The 27,906-nt window shown below is 49.2% G+C and overlaps 8 protein-coding genes across 8 annotated transcripts; 1 reads left to right on the forward strand and 7 right to left on the reverse strand.

Moving 5' to 3' along the window:
- Positions 1–109: 109 nt before the first annotated feature.
- On the reverse strand, positions 110–2,394 carry N7517_006987 (DUF3405 domain-containing protein; the record flags this gene model as incomplete). Its single annotated transcript, XM_056724717.1, has 5 exons — positions 110–211; positions 280–1,126; positions 1,184–1,589; positions 1,643–2,019; positions 2,087–2,394. The coding sequence occupies 5 exons, from the start codon at positions 2,392–2,394 to the stop codon at positions 110–112; spliced, it is 2,040 nt and encodes a 679-aa protein (XP_056580967.1).
- Positions 2,395–3,304: 910 nt separating this feature from the next.
- Positions 3,305–9,258, reverse strand: N7517_006988 (proteasome activator BLM10; the record flags this gene model as incomplete). The annotated part of the gene is made up of 2 exons (XM_056724718.1): positions 3,305–3,367; positions 3,430–9,258. 2 exons carry the CDS (start codon positions 9,256–9,258, stop codon positions 3,305–3,307), a joined length of 5,892 nt encoding a protein of 1,963 aa, XP_056580968.1.
- Positions 9,259–10,010: 752 nt separating this feature from the next.
- N7517_006989 (uncharacterized protein) lies at positions 10,011–11,499 on the reverse strand (the record flags this gene model as incomplete). The annotated part of the gene is made up of 3 exons (XM_056724719.1): positions 10,011–10,398; positions 10,449–11,067; positions 11,133–11,499. The coding sequence occupies 3 exons, from the start codon at positions 11,497–11,499 to the stop codon at positions 10,011–10,013; spliced, it is 1,374 nt and encodes a 457-aa protein (XP_056580969.1).
- A 1,205-nt stretch (positions 11,500–12,704) lies between these two features.
- Positions 12,705–14,435, forward strand: N7517_006990 (uncharacterized protein; the record flags this gene model as incomplete). The annotated part of the gene is made up of 1 exon (XM_056724720.1): positions 12,705–14,435. One exon carries the CDS (start codon positions 12,705–12,707, stop codon positions 14,433–14,435), a length of 1,731 nt encoding a protein of 576 aa, XP_056580970.1.
- Positions 14,436–14,974: 539 nt separating this feature from the next.
- N7517_006991 (uncharacterized protein) lies at positions 14,975–16,005 on the reverse strand (the record flags this gene model as incomplete). The annotated part of the gene is made up of 2 exons (XM_056724721.1): positions 14,975–15,735; positions 15,849–16,005. The coding sequence occupies 2 exons, from the start codon at positions 16,003–16,005 to the stop codon at positions 14,975–14,977; spliced, it is 918 nt and encodes a 305-aa protein (XP_056580971.1).
- A 739-nt stretch (positions 16,006–16,744) lies between these two features.
- Positions 16,745–17,997, reverse strand: N7517_006992 (aldo/keto reductase; the record flags this gene model as incomplete). The annotated part of the gene is made up of 4 exons (XM_056724722.1): positions 16,745–17,251; positions 17,337–17,693; positions 17,761–17,911; positions 17,969–17,997. The coding sequence occupies 4 exons, from the start codon at positions 17,995–17,997 to the stop codon at positions 16,745–16,747; spliced, it is 1,044 nt and encodes a 347-aa protein (XP_056580972.1).
- Positions 17,998–18,474: 477 nt separating this feature from the next.
- Positions 18,475–20,559, reverse strand: N7517_006993 (flavin-containing monooxygenase; the record flags this gene model as incomplete). The annotated part of the gene is made up of 7 exons (XM_056724723.1): positions 18,475–18,815; positions 18,873–19,079; positions 19,138–19,638; positions 19,703–19,789; positions 19,846–20,282; positions 20,332–20,448; positions 20,498–20,559. The coding sequence occupies 7 exons, from the start codon at positions 20,557–20,559 to the stop codon at positions 18,475–18,477; spliced, it is 1,752 nt and encodes a 583-aa protein (XP_056580973.1).
- A 6,452-nt stretch (positions 20,560–27,011) lies between these two features.
- On the reverse strand, positions 27,012–27,756 carry N7517_006994 (uncharacterized protein; the record flags this gene model as incomplete). The annotated part of the gene is made up of 2 exons (XM_056724724.1): positions 27,012–27,021; positions 27,110–27,756. The coding sequence occupies 2 exons, from the start codon at positions 27,754–27,756 to the stop codon at positions 27,012–27,014; spliced, it is 657 nt and encodes a 218-aa protein (XP_056580974.1).
- Between the last annotated feature and the right edge of the window lie 150 nt (positions 27,757–27,906).

A 27,906-nucleotide genomic window follows, 5' to 3' on the forward strand; every position in this document is an offset into this window, starting at 1 on the left:
TCTAAAATAGATATTGACGCAAACCATATGTTCCCCCATTCTACCTCAACGCCAGATAACTCCAAGCAAAAGGAAACTGAGATGTTAAAAAAACCCAAATGGATATGGATCAGGGAACAGCCCTGTCTGGGCCCATCCCTTCAGCTGTGTTCTTGATTGTATGAAGAAACATAGATGGGAAGCAATGCCGACCATAGCGATCCTCAGATATCTATAGATAGATTAGTCAATTGTTCCCATCTCAAAAGAACCAAAAACAGTATAAGACAATATACTCACCGTTTTCCCACCCTCATTCTCCGCAGTCCTGAACCCCAGCCAACGTCTGTACAAGTCCTCCGCACTATGCGTCGTAAACATATACGAGAGCCGGTACATAATATGATCAAAGATATGATCAAAATTCCAAATACTATCAGGACCCCCATTAACATTCTCCGGCGGACCGGGGTTGTAGATGCGCGCCAGTTCCTTCGGTGTCCACTGGCCATCCGCATAGATAGGGTGTGGAACATGCACAGCCTTAAGGCCATGAAACAGAGCCCACGACGCACCTGTCATCTCCGATGCAAGGCCAAGACCCTTCGTCGCCTGCGCGTGGTGGATCAGATCCAGCAGGCGCTTGGAGTACCGGCCCATTGTGATGACCGCAGCGCGGCGTGGTGTGCCCTCGCCGTATCTGAAGTTCCAGACCTTGTCCGGGAATGTCCACTGCGTGTCTTGTGGGTTGAAGATTGGGAGGAACGTTATGAAGTCGGCTTCTTCACCTACGCCCCAGGTGTAGTTGTCTTGGTCTGGGTATGGGACTGGCAGCTCCGGGCCCAGTGGCCGAATCCCTGTGCGGGATACCGGACCCCAGATTGTGCGGTTGGACTTGTCAGCCAGGCTTTCGTCCACCATTTGCGTGAATTGGCTCCAGTTGCCGTGTGCGCCGGGGGTGTAGAAGTAGGCGTTGCGTTCCCAGAGGTATTTGCGTGGTTGTTGGCGTGCGAATGAAATTGCTCGGTCTAGGAAGTGGTAGATGTGTCCTGTGTGCCGACCATCCATTTCTAGTTGCCAATAATAGTCGAAGTGGGGATACAACTGGGAGAATATTTGCAGAGGTTGGTGGTGTTGGAGTAGAGGACTGTGAGTGCGGTTAGTAAGAGCTGTCACATCAGTTAATGGGAAAGGATTGATTTACCTGTGTTCTTCTATCTTGGGATACCAAGCTTCCAAGAGTTTGTTATTGAAGAACAGAGCCATATTCCGAAATTCTTTGGGGATGGAATTCCTGAGCCGGTTGATGGTATTGATATCAGAAAAGATGGGCATCTCGTTTTCCTTGACATGACACAGGATATAGATCTGATATTCTCCACCAGAATGCAAGGAAAGCTCCATAATCAAAGCCCGAATATATTCCCGATGGTGAGGCTTCCAATTGAGCCCATACCATGCCCGAATCAATAGTGCCGAGCGAGGTTGGAACTGCTTCACACCTGAAGCACTCACAGGTGACCCCCATGGTTTGGTAGGAGCCTGTGGAAGATCGAAGGCCAGTGGACTTTGAGTTGAGGAGTTGGCAGTCTCAGTTGACTCGTATCTATCTGCGTTTCTTTCCAGGCAGAGGTTTTGCAGCCTGTGCCAATCAACCTCGCACCACGGCACTGCGGGGGGCGCGTGAAGCCCGGTACCTCGTCCTCGCCATCGTCATCGTATCCATATGCCCCAAAGCGGGAGTAACGGTCGGTGCAAACGTTTCCATCTAGATCTAACGCCTCATAGGATCCAAATCGCGGTGCTGGGAACTCGGCTTGTTGACCCTTGTAGACTTGGATCATATCTTCTGCAGACCTGCGATCGAGATAACGACCCCGAGGGCCAAGGCAGGGTCGAAACTTTCCATGGAACTGCTTCTTCCATTCTCGGCTGTTGTATGCTGGGTATGGGTCGTAGATAAGTGGGACTGGGTGCGAGGCATTGGCAGATTCGATACTGGTTAGGGTTAAGGTACCGCCTAGATAGAATCGCTTGTCCCTAATGTAAGGATTATTTTTAGCATGATCTTATACCAGTACACTCATAACTTGGAATAGGTACAAACCTCCGATCATGTGTCATGCCCAACACATCTGGCTCAAATGAGTCCTCGTCTGATATCTTGTCCCCCACACCAACATTCCCACGATATTGACCAGGCCGAAGAATCCCGGGGCGATGGAACGAAGCATATACAGCCTGGACAGGATTTGTCTCCGGGTACCCAAAGAGGAAAGAGCTAGTCTGGATGGCAGTAATTAGGAAGGTAAGATATCCCAGCCAGCGCAAGCAGATCCATCGGCGATCCCATAGAGAGAAAGAAGGCGTAGTATAAAATGGGGACGGCGTGGTGTTTCTTGTGAGGAATTTCATAGCGAGTGAAAGTCAAGTAACAGGGCGAATAATCGCATGCTTTGGCTTTGAAAGCCAGATGTGCGTGGTGCGTTGGTAAGATGGATAGGGAAGTGCAGAGGTGACAGAATGAAACAAGTGTATGAACAAGTCAAGGATATCTGAGAGAAATGAGGAAAAGTGAAGCAATCTGTTTGAGTATCTACAAGATAGGGTTTAAGAGGCCTACGATGTCATCACTACGCGGTGTTGACTGCATCGACTCATTGGTAATACCATAATACCACACTTGAATCCAACCTAATAGACTTGCAGTTGTACAAGCCAAAATAGTTATATGTTGGATATTCTGCGTGCTTGTTGTACAATGTACAATGTACCACGCCGTGGGACATAAGAGTACTTCGTCAACAGTATCAGATCAAATTCTCTTGTCTGCAGTACTAGACATGCTTCATTGAATGGAACCACCATAGTAGGAGAACGTCCATAATATTCCATCTGAGTGGATGCCACCTCATTCCCTGATGTAACTACTTGTGGAGTATATAAAGCGTAAATAGTATTGTCCGTTTGCTCTTTCACTTGTCACACTCACTTCTTGCGGCTTATTAGAAAAGAAGCTTATCATAGGCGAATTATAGAGCTTCGGAACACTATATATTATCTAGTGTCTATTCTTCTCAAACGGGTTGATCCCAACTACCAGTAACCTCAAATGGAGAAAGAATTCTACTGTATCTATATTAAGAGCAAATAAAGATAGCATAGGTCTTTCATTTTCGTACTAAAGATAGGTCACCCTATCAGAGACCTCTTGACGGGGGGAGACGGAGGAATATATACGAACGGCCATTAATCACATTGCTATTAGGAGTCATCTGACCAGAGAACCAATGAAACCCAAGAATGGCAAATATCCAAGTTTCATCTATGCAAAGTAGCTCTTCCATAGGACACCTGATAAGTCCTCTAGCTGATCCGATGTGAAAGCCTATGATAATCGTTAGCCGTTTGCTTTGAAGGAGAATTGACGTTAAACGCATAAGCACGAACCTTTGCATCAATGTGCCAAGTATCTTGCCTAGTCTTCTTGAACTCGCTGATAATCGACTTCACGCTCGAACCAACGATGCCAGGATCATTAGCCGCGCGAATACTGAGCGAGGTCAATGCCTCCGGCATCCAGTGGGGAGGAGGACTGTTGTAGGGGAAGGCCTGGATCAAAGCGCCAAGACCCAGCACAGCACCGTGGCGAACAATAATCAGGCGGTTGTGCTCGGGAGTAGGGGTTCCAGCACCGGATGACACAGCAGAGGAGGCAATTCCTGAGCGGAAGTTCTTCGGTTTCTTAGGGAGAGGGTTGTCTACCAGGAGCTTCGTGAAGCGTTCATGGAAGCGACTGACCATCTTTTCCCGCAGGAAGACGGGCGAGCATCGGACCATACCGGATAGCGTGGCCGAGGCGCCAGCACGGACTTCGTGCTGGGGGTCTTCAAGCATGGAGGCGATACACTCGAAGAGCTTGTCGCGGTCTGCGGGGTCAAGTAGGAACAGACGGCGGAAGTAGATGATTTGGATGTTGATCATGATACGAAGGCGCTGGTGCCATGATGGGGATGTTTGTCCGATGCGGATGAGAGATTGGATGAATTCGGAGTTTTTCTCGGCTGGGTAGGGGATGTTGGGGAGATGACGGAAAACGTGGTATGCGAGGGACTGAAGCTCTGGGTCTTCCTTCACATCCATCATGTGCAGGAGCTGTGCGGTGAAGACATCAGGGAAGAACGGGACAAGCTGGGTACACTCATGAGAAGACAAAGTCGAGTCCAGCCAAAGGAGAACAGTTTTGCTACCCGAGGTGTAGGATGAGGGTGTTTGCTGGCCAGGGGTTCTGGCCTTCCGCCATTCCTCGATTTGGCTGAAGACTCCACGAACCACCTTCGTAAACTCTTCGGTAGGCGGATAGGGGTATGTTCCAACAGATGAAGAGGATTTCTGGGCCTCGAGAAGATGCTGAACATCAGGGTACGACTCGTGGTACCTTGTACGATAAATAGTTGCAAGGGTCTGACCCATTGCCTCACGGACGCCCTTGTAGGGATGGTCCAAATGCCCAAGGAAATCTTCCACAATGGGTTTCTCGAGCTGGTAGTGCCAACCAGAATCAATGATACATTGGTGCAGGAGGTTGATCTTGGAGCTTTCCTTAAATGCTGCGTTGGTCGTCATATCAAGACGGAAGCTGGATAGCCAATCGACCAATGGCCAAGCGCGGCGGGGATCGCGGCATTGAAGGATCATGTGGAGGAATGTCGTCCAGTAGCCAGAGTTCTCAGGGGTGAGGCCGTCGGTAAAGATTTTTCGTACAATAGGGAATGCATACTCCCAGACCATGGTCCGCTTCTCCACGCCTGTATCTGTCACAGAGGAAATCAAAGCTCCAAGAATTTCAGCCGTGGCACGATGCTGGTGCTTATCACTGCCGTCTTCAAAGACATCCTTAATCTCTTCTTGAATCTCCTCAAACGAGACGGCCGTCAACCCATCCCGGATCATGAGCTCGAATGCGTAGAGAAGCATCATGGCACAGGACATGCGGAACTTGTCAGCAGATGGGTCCCGTGGCTCTTGCTTCAAGTACATGAAGAACTTGGAGAACCACTGGCGAGTGAACAGCTTGCCCATCTTGGTGCGAACTTTCCATTCAACCTCATCATACTCGATGTCCCGCGCTACATTGGACTTGTAAGCCGGCATAGTCTTGCCCCACACAAGCCAGCCCGGGAAGTCATGGTCAACGTAGTACTCCGCCTCAGGCTTCGCAAAGCTAGAAAGATATTCCTGGGTGTATCCTTTCTCATAGGGCTTTGTTGCAATCTTGATCTTTGACGGGAAACGCTGATGACCAAGAATGTAGTTCTGGTACTCGTGAGTGCAAATGGCCCGCACATCAATCATAGTGAACAGCGCGATGAGAGCCTGGGAGTACATGCCTCGCAAGCCAGGATGGTCGTCAATAGACCCGAGCGTCATCAGTTCGATCAAGTTATCGCTGGCGATATAGTCAAAGCGGAGACCCATAGTGATGACGATAGTCGCAGCGCGACTGGCAATCTTCCAATGTGATACCCGGGCCAGGTTAACAAGCTCTTCGGCCAGGTCGGCTTTCTTTTTCTCGATAGCAACGCGCTTGCTGTTGACAACTGCGCGCTTTTTCTCGATCTGCTCGGTGACATCTTCAACAGGAGCAATTGCCTCCACAATTTCTTGATCGAGGATAGCCATTCGCTCCATCGCACGACCGTAGTCCATGACCTGGAATACTGCGGTGGAGCAAATCTTCTGGACGGAAGGCTTATCAACGGCGCTGGCATCGATAAAGGTTCTGATCACAGCAGGCGCATACTTCCAATGCCGTCCGACGGTTTTGGCTACACTGCTCAGGAGCAGCGAGTAGAGTGCTCCCTTGATGCGTGCATGGTCATTTTCCTTGACACCTCTTTGCAGAGCCGTGAGGAGAGGGGGAATGACGAGCAGTCTACCTCCATAAACAGCCTTAAGTGCCGATTCGCCTGCGTTTTGAGCATTGCGGCGCGTTTCTGTGTAGACCGAGACACAAGATTCGGCAATATCAAGGAGAAGAATTTCATCAAGCTTAGACCGAGGACGGGGGGAAGCGTTATGTCGTAGGCGTTGGAGGTGATACACGTTGGCCCGGCGCACAAGAAGGGCTCTGGGGTAATCTTTTCGCATGCCACTCATCTTATAAGGATGGATGTCCGCGGCCAAGAGGCGAGTCACTCGGTCAAGTACATGAGCGGACCTCTCAATACCCACATCAACAAACCACGATCTGAAGGCAGAGTACAGAGCCCCAAAGCAAGGAACATCATCCTCTTGATTATCGCTCAAGAACCGGTGTACATCATGCAAGACCCAGCCAGTTCGCTCACGGAGTTCATGGATGGTAGTATATAACGGATCTCCTTCCTTGAGGGCGTACCCAGTGGGGTAGGTGAAAGCCTGTCTAATTATGGCATCATCAGAGCTGTCCAGGACAGTGTCGGCATCATTATCAGCATCATTTGAAACACCCGAATCATCCCCCATCTCGACATCCCCGAAGGTGCCGTTCGGGGGTCCTTGTGTTGTGGTTGATGCGGCTTTGGGGTCAAAAAGGACAGAAACTCCAGACAACACGAGTCGCAGGAGCACGAGGTTCCGAGTGACCTCATCTGACCAGTCCTTGCCGCTTCCATCACGTTTGACATTTGATGTCTCATGAGTCAGCGCAGATAGCGACTTCAAAGCAGTCTCTGTTTGTATTTTGAATACGTCGACGGCAAATTCAATTTCCTGACGTGTCGGCACATGCCAGTTGATGTTGAGGTTGTTCACATCGGCTTGGTAACTCCAGAGCTTGGGCTCGATGCCGTTCGCTTTGACTGAAGGTTCATAGAGTGAGAAATCATTAGTGTAGGTCCCAGTCAAGTTGAGCAAAAGGTGGTGGATGAAGTTGGAAATATGAACTGTAGGAATGCCACGGCAGTTCTGTTGCATGTAGACTGCAATGTCGAACAGTTCTTGGCGGTGGCCAATGACGGCGCTGCCGACATGCACCACACACATGCTCAGCATACTGACATTCCAGACCAGACCGCGATCACGAGGCAAAACATCAGTTCCTGTGGTTCGGGTTGACCCAGCACCATTATCGTCGATCTCAGTGCGGATAGCTGCAGTCAAGACAGGGATGAAACGCTTCAGGGCCTTCTCGGGGTTAACCTTGCATAGAGCGTTGCAGATGAAAGCCATTGCGTCACGAGCCTGGTGAATGACATGGTTAGACACGAAATCCACAATCTTCCCTAAAGCGATATCGTAATACTCCGGAGACAAAGAGGCGAGCAGAGGCATGAACGTGGCGGGAAGTGTGTTCACGATGTTCTCTTCGGGCGAACCGTTGCGAACTCTGGAGACGTCCGGCAGATTTTCCAACAGTGTGAAGACACGACCTAGGAAAGCCATCGTAAAGTCTCCGAAACCACATGTCGAAGAGCGCAAGATCAATTCCTCGGTCTCATCATCCAGCTCTGTGTCATAACCCAGCTGTACATCGGATCCTTGCTCTTCCATCCTCTCCATTTCACCTGAGATCCATTGCATAGCAAGCATGTTGCAGTTGATGTCTTCTCGCCCTTTGGTCAAGTCGACCATTGGGATATTGTAACAGGCTGATTGGATGAATGACAGAGCATGGAGCGATTTTTCAAGATCATTCGCGTCAATGCCAGGTAGTGTCAGACCTAGCAAAGTTGTCATATGACAGCGATAACCCTTGGTGCGTGAAAGGACACGAGACAGCGATGTCATAGCCCGAAGAGAGGACGCAGTTCGGTGCACTTCGACAAGACCTTGCAGCGCAGGGTAAATTCTCTGCAAAGCCCCGGGTAGAATGAGATGCGGTTCCAAGTAGGCCAGACCTTGCAAGGTCGACAGGGAGAAGGTCATTGCAGTGCTGCTCTTGGCATATATGCCCATGAAGATTACGTCACGGATGCACAAGACAAATCGACGCTTCAGAGGCTCATTCAATCGTCGCTCGGGTGGGACATCCATCTCACCGGTTTGTTCGCGATTCCAACGCATGACGAAGAAATCAGTGAGGTAATAAACCAGTTGTGACAGGGTCTTGGTCCAATGACCGGAGTTTGAAGGATGGAAGAACGTCTCAACAGCCTGGATAAGACCTTCCAGCTGTGTGAGAATTGAGACCTCGGAATCCACACAAGCAGGGGAAAGCGACATCACAATCCACCGGGCAATATGATGAGCAACCGGGTGCTTGCGCCCATCTCGATCAAGCATGATACCCAGACCTGACGAGATATCCACCAGGGCACTGTACGGGGAAGTGGATTGCCCGACGGGGATCTCCAACAACCTCAGTATCGCGGTGAAAACGAGAGCAGACTGTTCTTTTGTGAAGATACCATGCTCGGAGAATGGAATGTGAGCAGCGGGCAGAGAATCTCGGGCCAATCGAGAAAGATAGTCTAGATATGTTGTGTCAAATGTTTTTGACCGACCGACCAATGACCACAAATGGAAATGTGTAGGCAGTTGGGTCTGCGGGAGGAGATCGGCTCGCAATTCGGGAGCTGGGGATGTCGGAAGCAGCAAATTAATGAGCCCGGCGACAACAAAGGCACCTTCTGAGAATGATGTGGTATAATGAGGCAAGAATTCTTCGAGCATAGCAGGAAGCTCGCACGGGTCAATAAATAATTGAGCGAATGCGCAAAGCTTGGTCAGGGTCTTCACATTCCGCTTCAGGTTGGTTGAGTGAACAAGGCCGGACTCTGTGGGGAGGACAAAAGCCTTGAGCTCCTTGTATAGAGGCTTCCAATCTAACACGAGGTCTTTGACTGGTCTTAGATAATGCTTGCGCTTAGTGAGAAGCATGAACATGCTCGAAAAACGCTCGGCGACCGACGGGTCAATTCCAGGAGCGAGTGCAAGCTCAAAGTAAAGTTTTACAAGGCTGATGCGCTGCGCCCTGGTTGGGTCGAACTTGAGCGACAGCCAGGCGCGTAGCTCGCGTGTCCAGTGCACGGCTCCGGGATTGAAGTCGCCGGCCTCCACTGCAATATAGAGCTGGTTCAAGATCTCTCGCAGATTTTGATTCCGCTCAGTCTCATCCTCAAGCTGGTATGGGAGATATTTGAAGTATGGATAGGTACGAGGCCGCACGCGGGCTATCGGTTCGCCTTCGCCATTCACGGCGATGGGTTCACCACCGGGCGAGGTTGCCCGGGAGAGCTCTTGTGCATGATGGAAATTGTCGGATGTGAGAATCGCCTTGGGGCCGGAGGCTTCCATCGTCGGATGAGAGATAGGGAAGGGAATGGTCGACACGAGGTGGAGATGAGGTGAGGAGTAGCCGTTACCGTCGGTGAGCTCTGGTAGCAATACGTCAGCAACGCCGATGTTTCACGGAGGTATCCTATTTTCCGCGCAGTATTGATCACAGAACAATATTCGAAGGGAATCGTACTTTTAATGAAACTCTGAAGCTCCCACTCCAAAAAGCGCGGGATTTGAAACCGGGGATTGTATTTCACACAGCTGTGTTCGCATGAGGTACTTTTTTTTTTCCCGGCAAGCGAGTGGGAATATGATGGGCTCGTACTCAGTTTGGTAATTGAGCAGTTCAAGATTTCGGCCTCCTTTATTTCTTTTCTTCTTGAAATGCCTAGATGTTGAAGGTCAAGAGGTCAAAGGGGAGAGAGTCGAGGATGTGATGACATAATTCCACGGTAACGAACTTTGGAAGCTTGGCCCCTGCAGACCCGCGTGGAAAGATGCAGACTTAAGTAGAAATTGCTTTTGATTTGATAAAGCTATGTGAGGTTCTATTTCTTTCTTCTTTTCCAAAAATTTATAATCGTTTGGGTGACTGGGTCTTTTACCCCAACTTAGGCAGACAGCCTTACGCACGTGTATCGCCCAACCAATTCGGGATAGCCGCATTTTCGGCCATTCACAGTTAGACCACTTCTTACTTAAAAACCACATATACCCAGGTGACTCGGAACAATATCAAGCCGAGTCATCGCTCGTTATTGTCTTTCTTATGCTGGGGGCAGGAAAGAACCGAAAAGAACCCCCTGGATCAACGCATAGGCCACCATGCTATACACAGCGGCCACAAGTGTCCGGCTTTGCTTGGGTGAGCTCGAACTGAGATCTACAGCGCTGGTAACTAAATACCAGTACCACAAGGGATACCCCGACGAGATGCGGTTGATGATCTGAACATGGTAGCTGGTTAATGCCATGACAGCCAGCAGACCTTGGGGAACCGCCAGTCGAACGAGCATTGACCCCGGGCTCGTTGAGGAGGAGGAAGGGCTTTGTAATGCCCACCAGGTGGATCGGCATAGAATGGCCAACATGGGCGCCGCCAACAGGAAAAGAGGTATATTAGAGACGGTCCAATATCCCAAGAACCCAACATTCCTATCGCAATCAGTAAGAGCGACGGTATTCGGACATGAGTCAAGGCTTACCAGTAATGACTTTGAACCCAGCCGTAGATGCTAGGCAAAGTCCACTCACACCATGGCCGAAGATCGCTCTCGGACACGCAGTACATGCGATAGGCCAGGATTTGAGGAATGACCATCCCAGATCCTACGATGCAGCCACCAACAATGATCACCGCAAGACGAAGAATGGTGTGCAGTGTAGGCCCTTTGGTCAAGATCTTCCAAGCCAAAATTGCCGCATCATAGGCAAATAGGAACCCGCTGAGAACCCCGTTACTGCGGACCATGGTCGCAGCCGCAAATAAAACCGCGGAGGTGAGAACCCGAATATCACGTAGACGTGTTGCCCCATTGCGCTCGGCAATGAGAGACGACGAATAGAGATAAAAGCCAGTGAAGTTGAGAAAGGAGACTATCGACTCTCCATACGGTGCGGACAGAAAAGCGCCCGCAGGAGAAATTATGTGAAGGGCTGCAGATAAGAAGCAAATGAGATGTTGCGTGGCAGTGGCATGACCAAAAATATTGGCTGACAGACGATAGAGCGCTAACACGGACAAGTAATGGGCAACGTGGGAGAGAGCCACCCCCACCATTGCAGTACTAGCGGGTCCAACATCTCCGCCCGAGAGACGAATACCTATTCACGGCATTGGTTAGAATGAGATGCTCAATAGGGATAAAGCAATAGAGGGAATTATGTACCGGAAACAAAAAGAGATAGAAGCTTGGTGTAGCCCCAGCCAAAGGCCCATTCTTGCTCAAACAGATATCCCTTATCAGCAATATCAAGATAGTAGATACTGTCCCATCTGGCAAATTTAAGAGGTCCCGAGAGAGACTCGGACTGGGCAACAATCGATGGATCGGCAGCGTATGAGATCAAGGAGGTGGATGTATCATAGCCTGATCCTGGACAGGCAGCAACGACGATATACAACAAGACCTTCCATGACCAAAAGGCCAATGTCAAACTTCGGATTGGGTTGTCCAATCGTAGTAGTTTGGCAAACAATGGCGGTGGCCTCGTAGGTTGAAGTTGGACTGGTTGAACTGGTTGGACTGGAGCCATGACAGGTGTTCCAGTAACTTTAGCCAAAGGTGATGAAACCTCGGAAGTATTCCTAATTAGGACGAATGGGATCGGAGGTTGACGGTCTAGATGTCGGGATGTTTACCTTGTAATTGTCCCGATTTGCGGTCTTCCGGTCTGCCGAGGTACCCTGTTCCAAAGGGAGGTGAAAGGCTTGGCATAAAATATGCATTGTTAGTCATCCATAGGCCCCTCCAGGGCTGGGCGGGCCCCGGCCTCTGTGGCTCCCGAGGGCCGACATATAAAAAGAAATCAGACCGTTATGGAGTGGGCGATTGTGGGAAATTAACAAAATATCATTGGCTCAGTGGAAGAAAAAAAAAAGTGTTATATCTAAAGGATCGACACCAGATCTGGATGTCTTGGAAAGTTCTATACCCTGTACTATGTTATAGAGAAGTTTGCCAAGGATTACTATTCCCAAGGCGTTGGTCAAGTGAGCTCGGAGATGACCTCGGGACTGTAAGCGGGTAGTTCATCAAACTCTGTTCGGCACATCATTTTGTCCGATTCTATCTATCTATAGGTAAGATATATACAAAATCCCTCTTATAAAAGAAAACTCTGCTTTTGAACGTGATAGTCCCACCTTAGATATGGATACTCTCGTACCACTAGGATATGGGCTCACACGGCAGCAAACCTCGGATTCATTGCCAAGGCTAAAATCCTTGTAGCTTCTTATGAATGATCGTCACGGAATCCGGATGTGTCGGAGACTGACTATGACCGATCCCGCTTACAAGGCATAAAGTCTTTTTGTGCAAAGAAGCTATGGATTTAACACATTAAACTAATAAACAAGTTCAAAACAAGTTCAAAATAATTATCAAATTTGTGCAACGGAAGTCCCACTATAACATTTTTGATTACTATTTTTTTTTTCTTTTTTTTTCTCTCTTACATAGTTCTATAAGGCTGACCGCCCCGTTCATATTCAATCCTTTATTGTTCTTGTAAAACATTCCTTTCAATATTTTCTTCCTCCTTGCTTCTATTTTCTTTTGCAAATTTTTAAAATTGACTTGCATCTTTTGCTTTCCCCACACGTAACTCCGGGGGCTGAACATCTCCCCCGCAGCTGACGCGTTTGAATACGGGCCAATTCATGACTACATCGGATCTGAATGAAATTCCCAAGATTTGGTTCTTCAATACCAATGTGGCTCCACTAGGGTTCAAGAATGCTGTTGAATCTTGGCTTCACAGCGGACGCCGCAGTTTCCCATTCAAATGAACCTAGTAACCAACCAGAACCCCAGCCTTCTACGTGTACTGCTTACTCGCCCACCTTCTTACTATCCGCTTTACCATTGTTGAACTCCTTCTACAGTCCCCGGCTCACTGATGGTACTGATCGTCTGGGGCTTGTGTCCGCTATGGCGATGAGTCCGATTGAGTCGGCCTCGGACTCGGGTGCACCCTCCAAAGAATCAGCTGTTGTCGCCAGGCCCCGGGTCACCCGTTCAACCACAGGTCGGAGGTCTCGACCAAAGACATCATATCAGTTCGCCCATCCTGCCGCTCATGCTCGCCACAAGCGGTTCAGATTTCGTCCAAAGCTCCTCCTGCAGCTACAACAGGTGTCGCAAACCCCTCGGCCGCTGCCAGTGGTCGATATTCTGCCATCGACATCTTACCTGCCACTATTGGCTCGCAAGTTCCCGGCCATCTATCGAACCAGAAACGGATTGGGTCCGTATGACCTGATCGTGGTCTTGAGCGAACAATATGACCGGACAGTGGCCAGCATTCCTGAAAAGCGCGTCAGTTCGGAGGATGAGGACGAAGATCAACGCGAGGTAGTCGCCACGATATGTCAAAAATACCAAGAGGATGCTCGACTGAAAGGGAAAGCGGAGATATGCATGAACTTTGGACCCATCTGGGAGGCTACGCCTCTCCCAAGCGGGACTTACGAGTTTGTTGCTCAGACAGATAACGGTGTGCAAATCGTGCGGTGGGCTCTGCGAAGTGGGAGGAATCGTCGAATGAGTACGCCCACAGGGACACAACCACGCGAGGACGGCAAACGCTTCACTTTCAGCGTCATCGATCCTACCACTCGCCGGCATCCCGTTCTCGCGTCCATGACTCGAAATCAGTTAGAAGTCAACGATGAATATTCCACAGCTGTTTGGTCCTCCGGCACCGGTCCCACGACTCCAAGCTCAGGAATGTCAGTCGTGAGTGATGCCTCGGATGCAGAGACTCCCCTCGATGGAAGCTTGGTCACTCTTGATGATGGAATGCGAACTTTGATTATCATCACCGGCATCTGGGTCGCCTTCCGTGAGGGGTGGTCAGACAACTTTCGCTACGGAGATTCGGTTTCTTCGCCTACAAAGTCGATCACATCTCCGACGGCGGCCAAGAATGAAACCGACTCTTTCCCGACGATGGATGAAGACACCAAACGCTGCTTCTCGATTTCCAATGTCCGCCGTTCCACCACCCCAACCATGGATGGAACGCAATTCGGTAATTTGTCCAAGCGCTCCAACTCCACCGGTGCTGCATTCATGGATCGAGCGAATCGACGATCCGCTTCTGGCCTTAGCAATCGCCTGAACCGACACAGCATGTTCACTGCCTTGGGCGAGAACGGCCGCGATATCGTTGTTTCTCGTCCTCCTTCTCCTCGCCAAATTCCCATTGAGATGGAAGATTCATCTCGAACTACCCAGCCTAAAGCTAAATCTCCTGCAAAAGCCCAGCCAGAAAGAGACATCAAATCAAAACCGGGGCCAGATCGAGATAGTGCCCCGAATTACTGCATCACACAGCCTAGCAGCGGCAAGCAGAAGCTGGACTCTCCACTCCCCGAACCTGTCGACTCAACCCCAAAAGGCAAAATTCGCCACCGCATCAGCACTTTCTTCGGCATTTTCCACCGAAAACACGATACTCATTGACCTTTTGATTCCCCCTGTACAACCCTGCATCATGTCCGTGGCTAGTCCACGTGTAAGCATCACATCACTTTTGAGTCCCATTGCATCCTAGCATACAAGTTGGGCGTTCATACATTGCACTGCGATTCGTCCGGTACGAATCCCTTGCCAATGTTCTATTTTTTCTCTCCTCTCTGTCTCATTCCAACTAGCATATTGCATCTTTTGCATTTGCGCGTCCTTCCAGTTTTCTCTTTTCATACCTATTTCTTCTCACTATCTCTTCATCTTCATGTCCTGGCGGCTCAAACTCAAAATGTGTATGCTTGTATCTCATTCATGTACATTGCTATCCATATATCCATCACGCTACCTATGAATAAATACCCCATCACCTACAGTCAATTCCACAAGCCTTCCACTCTATCAAGTATTCTGCAGATTCAGAATATTTCATTAATCTCATTAGAGCAATATATATTACGCACGTTTATCTCAAGCAGTGAATGAACCCATCCCAAGCTTCAAGCTGCACCCAAAATCCATCGCCCCTTAACAACCTAAAACAGCGCAGTCTTATTAACCGGAGCAGCCGTATAAAGCTGCTGTCCATCCTTCTTAAACCCAACAATAGCCCTCTGCCCCTCAATCCCAATAACCCATTGCGCAAACTGATCCGCCATCCTCTCATTTCTCGCCCCACGCCCAACAAGCATATGAGCTGGATTAAGCAACTGATCCTCCGGCGCATCCGTCGCAGCCTTATAAACAGTCGTCCGGTTCCGTAACCCAGCATCAATAGACAAGAACGTCCCCCGATCCGTAATAGTATACTCATCCAACAAAATCGCCGCCGTCAGCGCCTGGATCGGATACGCAATGTACTGGTGGTACCATGTTGAGTACGCCGTCGCCCAAGGGACCTGTCCGATCTCGATCCACAGCTGCGAGTCCTTGATGTTTGTGGCGGACTTGTCGTAGCGCGAGAGGAAGCGCACGGGTGGCGAGGACGTGCCGGCTTCCGCGGCTGAAAAGATTTGTGAGAACATTGTTGTGATGTCGGCGGTGTTGGATAGCTTGGCAGGGTTCGAGGGCGGGCCGGTTAGGAGGAAATGGTCCCGCCAGGCGTACCAGGCTGGGGACTTGGCGATGGCTTGGGTTATGGCTATTTGCTCGGCAGCGGGGGCGTAGGTTATGCCGAGGTCGACGGTATTAGATTTGAGGTAATTAATTGATTCGGTTGTATCGCTTTTGTACCAGGCTATTTTGAACGGAGCTGAGCCGTTTTTGACACTTGATTTGATGAAGGCGTCCGCGAGAACTGTCATGTCTGTTAGTTTGTTTATGTCAGGACTTGTTAGCGGGTTGCTACTTTGAGGTAGCTGTAGGTATGTGTGACGCGATGCAGAATTGGTCTCGCTTGGTTGGACGTACCGCCAATCAGTCCGCTTTGTCCGGCACCACCGTTACCGATGCGGAGCAGGACTTCGCTGGATAAGTTGTAGCCACCGCTGTAGACAGCAGCAGGGTCAACGGCGTAGACGGGGGTGGCCAGGGCCACGCCCTGGATCAGGGCAATGAAGGAACGCATGGTAACGGAGAATGGGCAGGGGTACGTATATTAATATCTAAGGGACGGTGGGGGAAATTCGCTTTTAGAAAAAGACGAGCATTAGGTCACCATGAGGGTATGTAAGGTCTGTTCGCTTGGGATTTGTAGCAGGCCATATTGGTTGCGGGCCAACCTATCCTCTCGCTGAATGAAACCGGAAATCCCGGGGTAGAGTCCATCTGCATCTCCCAGGTCATGAGCTAGAGATGGGGGGGGGGGGGGGGGTCATCCTGTGTTGGGTGCTGATCTACACCCTTGTCTGCGATTTCGATCGAATTGGCGTTCGTCAAGCCAATAGCGTGCGAGATAATCGCAATTGCATTGCGCTTGTCCATGAATGTGATGAAGATCGGTGTTTGCCAAGGTGATGGCGGAATTATGAGATGTATACTTCGTATTCTGTAGAGAGTGATTTGTCGAGACTGCATCCGTGGCTGAACTATAACGGACTGGCGGAATTATCGAGTAAATGGAACTTTGGAGAAGTGCTGGGATATCAGTTCAACGGGTGCATACTTTCGAAATAAGCAAAATACTACCTATTACAGAGAAGATCTTCCGGGCTGGATCTGACATGTATAGTACGGAGTACATACACACTCGTATATAGATGAAAACTCTAAGGGACTAGGAAACTTAGTTGTATATTGCCTCGTTAGACTATGTACTATGTAACTGCGTACTATTCACAGCCCTTACAAAGTTTCATAGGCACTTCTTACCGCTCAAGAGCAGTAACAGCCTTAGGAACATAAGGCTCCTCCAGATACTTAATCTCCTCCGCGGACAGCTGGACCTTAATAGCAGCAACAGCCTCATCAATCCGCTCAACACTATGCAGTCCAAGAATCGGGTTTTCGCCAGGGTGAGTCAAAGACCAAGCGATAGCAATCTGAGCCATGCTCACACCCTTCTTCTTAGCAAGTTCCTCAACCCGGTCGATGATAGCCTTATCAGCCTCCGACTCGCGACTACGGACAAACATCTTCAGCGCGCCATCGCTTTTCTCACGCACTGTCTCGCGCGAGCCCCAGGGTCGCGCCAGCGCGCCACGGGCAATCGGTGACCAGGGGATAATGCCGACTCCAGCGTCTTGGCAGTAGGGGATCATCTCGCGCTCTTCTTCGCGGAAGAGAAGGTTGTGGAAGTTTTGCATGCAGATAAATTTGTGCCAACCGTTGCGCTCAGCGATGTTTTGCAGGGATTGGAATTCCCAGGTCGCCATCTGGTCATGGGTTAGTGTGGAGAAATGGATGTTGTGAAGAAAGGAAAGAAAAGAAAGGGGAATAGGGAAGGAAGGACGGACATACCGAACTAGCACCAATGTACCGCACCTTCCCGCTCTCGACAACGTCGTTCAGCGCCTTCATGATCTCCTCGCGAGGAGTATCCCGGTCTAGACGATGGATCTGCAGCACATCGATGTATGTGCCGAGACGTTCCACACTGGCATCGACGGCATCAAAGATATGCTTGCGCGACAGGCCGGTGCGGTTGACAAAGGGCCCGTCATTTCTGGCAGATGCGGCGATGGGTGGGAATTTGCCCTCGTCGTCGACGCCGAAGAAACATTTGGTCAGGATTACAACGCGGTTGCGAGGGATGTTGTACTTCTTCAGGGCTTTTCCGACGACTTCCTCGGATTTGCCGTGGGAGTAGACATCCGCCTACACATTTAAATGTTAGTGGCTTATTCGGTGACTTTCTAGACAATATTGCGATGTCTTCATTTACCGTGTCCCAAGTGTTGATGCCCTGCTTGTAGGCATGCTCAATCAGAGGCAGTGAGTCTTCCTCGTCCAGGACCCAGTCTTGCCATTGCTTGCTGCCATAGCCCATTGTCCCAAGGATAATCTTGGAGATCTTTAGACCCGAATTTCCAAGGCTGTTTATTTGGTATCAGTATCTTATTCGAGTGGAATGTGTCACGGGGAACCTGTACCGGACATATTCCATCTGATTGTCGGCCATTGTGAGATTTGCTTATTTATGTGAGCTCTAGCAAAGATAAAAGTATTAGTTACAATAATTTATGTATCTGATTCGCAACATGTCAAATCATAAAACCCTGAGGGGAACTTACCAAGTGTGTCCAATTATTGAAACAGGTAAAGAAACAGAAACGATCTTGAAATTCTTTAGATGAGTCAAATGGTGTCATTAATAATCGTGAATCTGCCGAAAACTACAAGCGTGGGGAACCTATAGCCGATGAATTACCGCGATGATCCCCCGTTGATCCACCTTAATGTTAACCAGCCCAGACTGATCGATAAATGATATACAATTTCATCTAGTGTAGCCTTATAATAATACAGAAACGTAGCACGAGCTCGGGTGGTATTAATTGTTGAACTATGTCTACAATATAGGTACATTCGGTACATAGATCGCTTAACCCGAAACACATTGGATTTCTTACAAGCTAGCTATGCAGAGTAACATTCCTCAATCTTTGATTGGAGTTTGAACAGGATACAGCCATGCACCCAGCGACTGCAAGAAATGACTTGTCACACGATGCAACACGCTGCTTGGTGGAGCAAGGTCTTCAGAAGACGATTCCACACTCCTTTCGAGCTTTTGAACATCAGTGGGGGGAATAACCCAGGGGAAACGATTGGGCATGAATCCATCCATAGTCACACCATTGCCGAAACTTGCATATTTCTCATCGGGGTTCTCGTAGACTAGATCGAAGTCTTCCCAGCGGACAATTTCGGTTGCCGCATAGTAGTGGAGGACAGTGCCGGGCCAGGGAACAACCACCTTTCCATTGTCGTTCTTGTCTGTACCATCAAGGATAAGTCAGTACGCAAAGCTAGGAGAGGTAGAGATTTACTTACACCATGATTTGCATGCTCCTGACCAGACCATGTGAGGCATTCTCGACTGAACCCATTGGTTAAATGCACGTTGAGCCCGCTGGGTCACAGATACGGATCGCAATTTGTCAGTCTGGAGTCGGGATAAGATTCGAATCATATAGTCGCTGGCTCTCGCGATGCCGGGGACTGCGGATCCGTTCACAGGGCAGATCGGAGGGTTGAAGACTGTCCACGATACACGCCGGTTAGAACAATGATCAACAAAAAGCATTCAAGTCCTTACCAAAGAAGTTTGGGAACTCAGAAACCATCGCAGCCATATAACTCTCACAAGGTCCCTCGCGATCCCATTCTGCACTCAGCGATCGTCCAGCTCGGCCAATGACTGGGAACCGTGGTTGATATGGCTCGAATCCGGTGGCATATACCAATATGTCACACTCGTACTCCCCTCCCGATTCAGTGATAAGGCTACCCTCGGTCAGTCTACTGATTGAGTCATGCACGTACCCGGCATTGGGCTTCTGCAACGCATCCAGATAGTGACCACCAGGCGTGAAGCGACGACAGCCAGCTTCGAATTCTGGCAGGAGTGCATTCAAAAGTCCCGGACTTGTGATCTTGGACTTCATGAATGAATGTGCCAATGCTGTAAAATTGGCTTGCGACTGGGTCCCTTTCCAGAGTCCCGTGAAACTCCCGGCAAGTCTCCGCTCTAATGCAACGCAAAAGTCATAATAGCGCATAGGGGAAGCCTGTAGAGCTAGTTTCTGTTCGGTAGAGTCTAGATACGGATCAGCACTGCTGTCGCTAACCCGTTTCTGTTTGTGGTAAGGTGAGACACTCACATTCGCGCTGGATGGTACCATCTTCAGCCGTTGCATGTGGGAGGATCCACGTTGGGCCTCGAGCAATGTTGGTTATTTTCGAAACAACTTGAGAGCCCAGCCTGGTTAGCGTGGCATGTCTTCCGGGTGGCTTTGCGACTCACCTGGCTGCAAAGCTGCCACGCACTGAATGGCACTTGCACCATTCCCAATCACAATTACCCGCTTATCCTTGACAGTCATATCAGCTGGCCAGTTTGCAGTGTGTACTTGAGTTCCTCGGAAGGCTTTCTGGCCGGCAATCTTGGGGAACTTGTAGTTGTTCAACCGGCCGACAGCATAGACAAAGACATCGGCAAAGATAGTCTTTTCCTCACTAGAAGCCACGTCTTGGAGCACAACTTTCCATTTTGCGGACTCTTCGTTCCATTCAGCCAAGACACATTTGGTGTTGAAGGTCATGAAGCGGCGGAGATTATGACTGTCGGCCACATCCTCCAAGTATTGGTGAATCTCGGGAGCTGGGGGATAAAGTGATGACCATGATGGGTTTGGCGCCCAATTGAACTGGTAGGTGTGGGAAGGTACATCACATGTGCATCTATAACCCTTAGCAACCCAATGTATCTGATAAGATGGGAAATACATACCCGGGATACCGATTTTCATACCATGTACCCCCTAGAGAAGGATTCCTGTCGTAGATTTCGAGATCGACATTTGATAATGATGTGCTCGCATCGTGTGCGAATTGAATACCCGAAATACTACGATCTGTCAGATGTTGGTCTTCGCTCGAGTTTAGTATGCACGTACCCGGCACCGATAACCACAATCTTCAACGGACGTGCCACAAAGGCACTTGGTATGAGATCCATTGCAGGTGATGTGGAAGAAGGATGCAGGGAAAAAAAGAAGATCTCCTGGGTTGATCTCCAGCTGAAAAGAACTGGGGAGACAGGTCATATATGATAACGTGTCTCGTCTTCCGCAGAGTAACACGTGCTTCCTAGAGAAATGGTCAAAGAGCAGAGATGAAGATTTTCTTTGTTTATATATTCAAACTCAAGTAGTCTACCCAACGTTTCCTAAGTGGTCTACTCAACATTTTCAGGATATTCCTCGCTCGACGGTGAAACGGAAGACAAAGGGAGTGGAAAGCTTCCAACGTTTCTATACAGGTAGCTATATCCCAGCGTGATTGGTGAAGCACCAGGCCCCAAATTGGGACTAGCTGACGATTGTGGCAAAGCCCTATGTAAGATGATCACGTCTTACAAATCGACTTGATAGCTGAATGGGGAAGTCGGTAGGCTACCGAGTCCCGGGGCACCCGCCACCCGCATATCAAAGTGATTTACTTAACCCCGATGTACCTATGGCAATGCTGAGTATACAATATTCAAGTCCTAACACGCAGTACCATCCAAATACTCTACCTAGTTATAGATCCCAAGTTACTTATTGAGAAATTAAGTATATTTTTTGAATAACCAAAGTTTTTAATTGAGAAAAAGCAAAAACGGGCTATTGAAAAAGAAAACATAGGTTCGCCAAGAGAAAAGTCTAGAAGGAAAACGTCAAATGTGCATGAAAGGATTGCTAGAATATTATCTCCGAACTGGATAGAAATGGAAATGACTTGCGCGATGTCCATGCTAATATCGAAGGGCTTAGCCAATAGAGTAAAACTGCGTGCCGAAAATAGAGGCTATTAAATTGACTGTAAAATGTAAACAAAAGATTAGAACTACAGATGGCTCATATCAAGAGAGGTTAGAAGAGAACGTGTAGTAGCAGATAGAAGCACAAAACATTATCTCAAGATGTCTCATTCCATTCTCGTTTCTACTTGATCTCTTACCATCCCTCCAGCCATCTCTACCATAGTTGAGGCTTTCAAAATTATATTCTCTTCATCTCTCTTCCCCCTCGTACTCAATAAGTTGAACCCTGGATTAAGGTACAAGTGTGATGTTATTCATCCATATGAGGAGATCCAGCTATTTGTAGTTGCAGCAGCTCATCTCCCTGCTGCCTAGCGGAGTGTCTGCCTAACAGGCAGCCACTCCTATAGATCTATATACATCACGTGACCTGGGATCCAACTCTCCCCCTGTGCCAAGGACCCGAAGGGGCCGAGGCACCTCAAGGATCCCAGAATTTGATCTGGCAGTGTCTGATCTTTCTTTGAACGAAATTGCAGACTCAAAACCTCCCCCTGAATGGAGATTCAGACGTTCCACAAGGTCTTCGTGTGTAGACCTCGGTAAAGCTTTGGTGAAAACATCTGCTAAGTTATCCTTTGTATTGACGCGCTGGGTATCAATAAGACCTTCCTCCACCTTCTCCCGAATGAAGTTGTGCTTGACGTCAATGTGTTTGGCTCTGCTGTGAAACTCTGGATTCCTGGTGAGCTTCAAGGCTGCGTTATTGTCGATATAAAGGGGAACTGTGTCAATATATACTCCAGGGATGCGGAGGTCATTGATAAAGTTGCGAATCCACATAGCTTCCTTCGCAGCCTCGGCGCATGCAATGTACTCTGCATCCATGGTTGATGTAGCCACTGTTTTTTGTCTCTGGGATGACCACGATATGGGCCCTCCAGCAAGCGTGAACACCCATCCAGTTGTTGACTTGCGTGAGTCCTCACATCCAGCAAAGTCGCTGTCGACGAAACCCCTCAGCTGGAGACCGTGTTTGTCTGAATAGACAATTCCCTTCCTCGCGTCGCTCTTCAAATATGCAAAAATGCGATCCACAGCATCCATATGAGCCCGGTTTGGGTTGGATGCGTATCGAGCTACATATCCGGTAGCAAAAGCAATGTCCGGTCTTGTCTGATTGCTGCTAAAATTGAGCGACCCGACCTTCGACTGATATTCTTTGCGGAATTTGGTGTTGGCAACGTAGTCGCCCTGTTTCGCTAGCTTGATCTTCGTGTCCAGGGGAGTCTTGGCAGGCGCGGCATCTTTGAAGCCATACTTGTTGACCATTTGGTCGATATATTGTTTCTGATGGAGATGAATCTCTCCAGGCTTCTGCTCTATGTGCATTCCTAGATACCAGGAGCACTCCCCCTCGTCGGATATTGGAAATTCCTTCGAAAGTTGACCCTTGAAATCAAGGATTGCCTGAAGGCCTCTACCCATCACGTTTATGTCGTCCACGTGTACTTCGAGTATGAGTCTGGTTCTGTCGTTGATAAACACACATGGGTCGTAGGCTGACATACGCCAGCCCCAACCAACAAGAGTGTCCCGGAGCTTTTGATACCACGCGCGAGGAGACTGCTTCAATCCGTAAAGGGCCTTGATAAGAAGTAAGCAATGCCCACGAGGTAACTGTACATCCGCCGGGGCTTTCATGTAGACCGGCTTGTCTAAATCACTGTTCAGGAACGCCGTCTTCACATCCCCTTGGTGGACATGCCAATGGCAAATCGCCGCCAACGCGAGCAAGATGCGGGTCGAAGCCGACTTGACCACGGACGCGAACGTCTCTTCATAGTCTATGCCTTCTTCCTGTTGGAAGCCCCTTGCTACTAGGCGAGCTTTGCGCCTGGCGACTTCGCCGTCCGGTCCATACTTGTCGGTAGTGACCCATCGTGAAGTAACCGGTTTGATCCCTCCTTGGAGTGGAACGACCTTCCACGTGCCTTTTTCTTTGTGGGAATTTAATTCTTCCACCTTTGCTTCAAGGTATTTTCCATTAGCAGTGCCATTGTTCTTCAGTTGGAGAGCTGGTTGCGGAAGTTCATTGTACGCCGATAGACTGAATTTGAAGCCCTTGTAGTTATTCTTGGCCGCCGCGTGTCGGCCATGGTTCTCGTCGTCATGTGGGTCAGAGTCGATTGTCTCTTCCACAATAGATTGATCAGTTCTTTTCTTCTCTGGGGCTTTGGTATACAATGCATCTCTCAAAGATCTCAGCTCATTGGAGACTTTAAGCTTCCTCCGACCAGTGTAGCTCTGGTAATCCTCCCGCAGGTTCGGCTCGCTCAAGGCTTTCGCTTCGAATGGTCGAGTTGCCCACGACTCGTATGTGCCATCAGATCGTCGATAGTTGCAACTAGCAACGTTGCTGTTGCTTTGCGCTTTGATACATGGGTAACAGGGTTGTTCCCCATCGCAGTTCAATTTCCTTCTTCGGCAGCGCACGCACTCCTCATCAGACAGATCTCCTTCCTGAAGAGGGCCCACTGAGGAGAAACCAGTTGGAAGCGGAGAATCAGGTACGCGATAGATTCTGGTTAACAGACCATCCTGGACTTCGTAGCTGCACGTTGTCCTTCCATGGATGCATGCCTTACAAGGTCGTCCGCGGTCACAGTTTTTTCCACTCCTGGTTCCATTTCTGCACTGATCACAAGGAGGTAAATCATCCACACCTTGCGGCCGACATGCTAAGCGTTGAAGAAGGGTGTTGCACTTGTTGCACGGAATCTTCCCATCGCATGTCATTATCTTTGCTGCGCACCGGTAGCATTTCTGATCGCGAGGAACTGGTACGAATCCGAGCTTTTTATGCCTTTCCTCCTTTTCCGCCTGTCTTTTCTTCTGCCGTGCTGTTGACCTTTTGACCCCATCCAGGTTCCAATTGCAATTGCGATTGGCTTTTTGACATGCTTCGCATTTTGGATTGCTTGGGTCAATGAGAAAACAAGTACGGTTCGTCTGGAAGCATCTTCTGCATGGCTGGTCCTGTTGTACCCTTCCAATCTCTTTACGCCTGTGGCGGTTCTCAGGAAGTATTAGGCGTTTTGTTTCCTTCGACTGTGACCTGCAGCCTTGGTTGTCTTTCCTGCAGATCGAACAAGGCATTCCATTCTCGGCAGAGTCGCACCTTCTCCCGGTTCGGAAACAACGGTCGCATTTATCATCATCAGGCAAAAAGTTCTTCATGTGGCCACCGCCACGGTTTGCGACGAACTGCCAGTAAGCCTGTGAAACCTTCCCGTCTTCTGAGTGATACCAAGAATCGTCGTTTAAGTCCGACAAATCTGAGTCCGAGTGCTCTAAATTGATGTCACATTGTCCGTGAGTAGCTCGGCGGCTTTTCCTTGGCGCTACTATAGGATCATCGGGAAACTTGCGTTTGGCCATGCCGGCGTGCTTGGATTGATTGAAATACTTGGACACATTGTTTAGTCCCAAGTCTCCGTTGTCGGTATCGTCTTCATCATCGGCGTCTTCGACCTCATCTTGTGACTCGTGTGCCGCTTCGGAAACATGATGCTCTTGGTCGGCAATTTCCTCATCCGAGGAGATTACAGTGTGTTGATCATGGCTTGATTCACCGTCGTCATAGTCCTTGTCCGAATCACTTGAAGATTCTGACCCATCTTCCGAGTGATTGTTGTCCGTAAATGCAACATCTGGGGTGGGGATCCTATCTTCCAAACAGGGTGCATCATGCGGATCGCGCAGCCCTTCACCGTCCTCGATCCTTGCAACGCCGATCCGGTAGACCTTGTGTTTCTCCGGAGAATAGATATGGTACATTGCCTCACTCTCGCATCCGACAAAGTAGCCCAGCCAGCCACGAGGGTTATGTAACTTTGTCATCTCAGCCGTGTGTCTCAGCTCTTGCGGATACGTGACATATGCTCGACTGCCCCAAATTCTCTCTCTTGTTAGACTTGGTTTCATTCCCCGCAAGGCTTCGTATGGTGTTTTTGCATCCTTCTTGCGTAGTGCACGCGCTGGAGTTCGATTTTTCAGCCAGACAGCATGCTGTATGGCTTCGGGCCAGAGGTTCTCGGGTATCTTGGAAATTCGTAAGAGCTCGTTGCCCTTTTCGGAAATAATCTTGGAGACTTGTCCGGAGATGGAAGTTTCTTGAACCATAGGTGCGGCCTTTTCACGAATTGTACGGTTTGTCCTCTCAGCAACACCATTCTGATAATGGGCGTATGGTTCGATGGGTTCTCGCGCGATGGAATGGGAGTTGCACCATTTGCCAATTGGTCCCCTTTCAAATTCGTTGTCAAAGCGACAGCACCGGATGGTAATATTGAAAACCTTCTGGATCAATTTGACCAGCGACTTGAAGACTTCAAAGAGCTGATACTTTTTATCGAAACGTGCGCTCCATGTATATCGCGTACAGTCGTCGGTAATAAACAAGAAGTACCTAGTTCCATCAAATCCTTCGATTGGGTATGGTCCCCACACATCCATATGAACCATCGCTCCCGGTTGTTGAGCATGGCGCGTGGCAGGATCGCGTGGAATTCTGACCAGTGCCCGTGTCGTCGCACATACGGGACAAACGGCTTTAAGCTTGGCTTTGATCTGCTTCTCGGTGATCTCCATCCCCGTTGAGCTTCGCAGCAGATTTAGCATGCTTTGAAAGCCTAGGTGCCCCAACCTTCGATGCCATTTCCATACAGGGTCATCGAAATCCACTGTGGCTGCGATGACACCACTTGTTATGTCATCATTGGGAGGTTTTGTGGCGTCAAGGTGATACAGACCATTGCCGAAAGCGGCGTGTCCGATGGCATGTCCGGCATCATTCATCCATGTCATATATTGCTTATTGTAGATGCCGGTTAAATTTGCTTTTCGGGTGAACATCCCTCCAGAAAATAGGTTGCATTTGCCTCGAGGAGCATAGGCAACTTCTGAAAGTGATACTTTCACCGGAACCCCATCAGGGCTTTTTAGAAGAAGATTGACAACTCCCATTCCTTCTATTTCAAGGCTAGTGGACCCGTCTGCGGTGCTGATTTTTAGATTGGATGTGCGGAAAGTATCTTTCTTAAACCATTTCATGTCATTAACGATATGCATGTTCGCTCCGGTGTCAGCTAGCCATGTGTCTGTTGTACAGAAACTGCCTGCCAAGAAAGCCCCCAACACAGGTTTAGAGAAATCCAACGTTGCGGACACTGGGTCCCCCATATCAACTCCCCCTGATCCCCGCAACTTGATGCAAGACATAGCTCTATGCATCTGTGGCGAAGGGTCAGCTGGTTTCGCATGAGTTGAAAGGGAGGGACCCGTACCTAGAGCATCACTCCGGATATAGGTGTCTTTGGAATCGATGAGGTCCATTTCTGCAACACCACCCATGCCATTGGGGACAACGGCCCTGTTGGTGGTGTTGGTGAACTTTTCTTTGAGAGATCGTGGAATTTTCTCGGGATTCTTAACCCAGCAATGTTCTTCGGTATGGCCAGTCTTGCCACATCCAGGATGGGTGCACTTGAGGTGATTTCTGTCCTCCCGTCTCGGCCTGTAACGGGTAGAATTGTCCATGTTCATGGTGCTGTTGTTGCTCGCATCTCTCTTGGCCTTGTCCCTGGCCTTTCTCTCTTCTTTCATTTGAAGCTGGTGCATTTCTTCAACATGCATGCGTTCAAAAAGATAGTCCAGATCAGGAGAATCGTCAGGTTTAATCGACCTAACCCAGTCATACTTCTCTTTGAAGCTGCGGTAGTTAGGAGGAAGACCATGAAGAAGAGCGGTTGCAAACATGTCGTCAGTCATATCATATTTGACTGTCTTCAGATCAGCTTTGATCTGGCGGATTTGATTGGTGTAGTCGGTCACGGATGAACAGTGATCCAGCTTGAGGTCGTTCAATCGATTCAACAGGATGTCGCGCGCACGTTCATTTGTGACCGCGTATCGCTTCTTGATAAAATCATAAGCTTCTTTGGCGTCCGCGCAATCCTCGATCTCGATTTTAATGCCGTCGGAAATCCAAGCGTCAAGCAATCTGTTTGCAAGCTTCATCTTTTCCTTTGCATTCTTGTGTTCGTTGTGATCGATCTGCCATCGGAGTGTGTTGTTGGTCGTCAACACAACTGTCTGGCCGTCTTCCGTCTCGTTTTCGTCATCGGTCGTCGGGCTTAAACTTTTCTTGATCCGAGTAGACCGACGAGTTTCGGTGTCAAGGACCTTCACAAAGTATTCGTCTTTGTTGGGCTTGGGAGGAACGACTTCTTCGCCTGTGAGAAACTCAAGCACATCATTTGCTCTGGCTGCTCGTTCAAACTCGCGTTTCCAACTGATGAAGTTGGTTTTGCCTTTCAGTTGGCGATCTGGTTTGACTTCATCCATCTTGGATTACGTCTTGTCTGGTGCCCTGAATTGGGCGTCTGGGGTCTGGGGTCCGGGGTCTTGATCACTGATCACTTGTGTCCATCCAAAGGCTTGTCTAGAAAAGAGAGGCTCATAACCAGTTGAACCCTGGATTAAGGTACAAGTGTG

The sequence above is a fragment of the Penicillium concentricum genome (assembly GCF_028827145.1).
Source record: "Penicillium concentricum strain IBT 3081 chromosome Unknown utg000002l_segment0_segment0, whole genome shotgun sequence".
In the NCBI taxonomy this organism is placed as follows: domain Eukaryota; kingdom Fungi; phylum Ascomycota; class Eurotiomycetes; order Eurotiales; family Aspergillaceae; genus Penicillium; species Penicillium concentricum.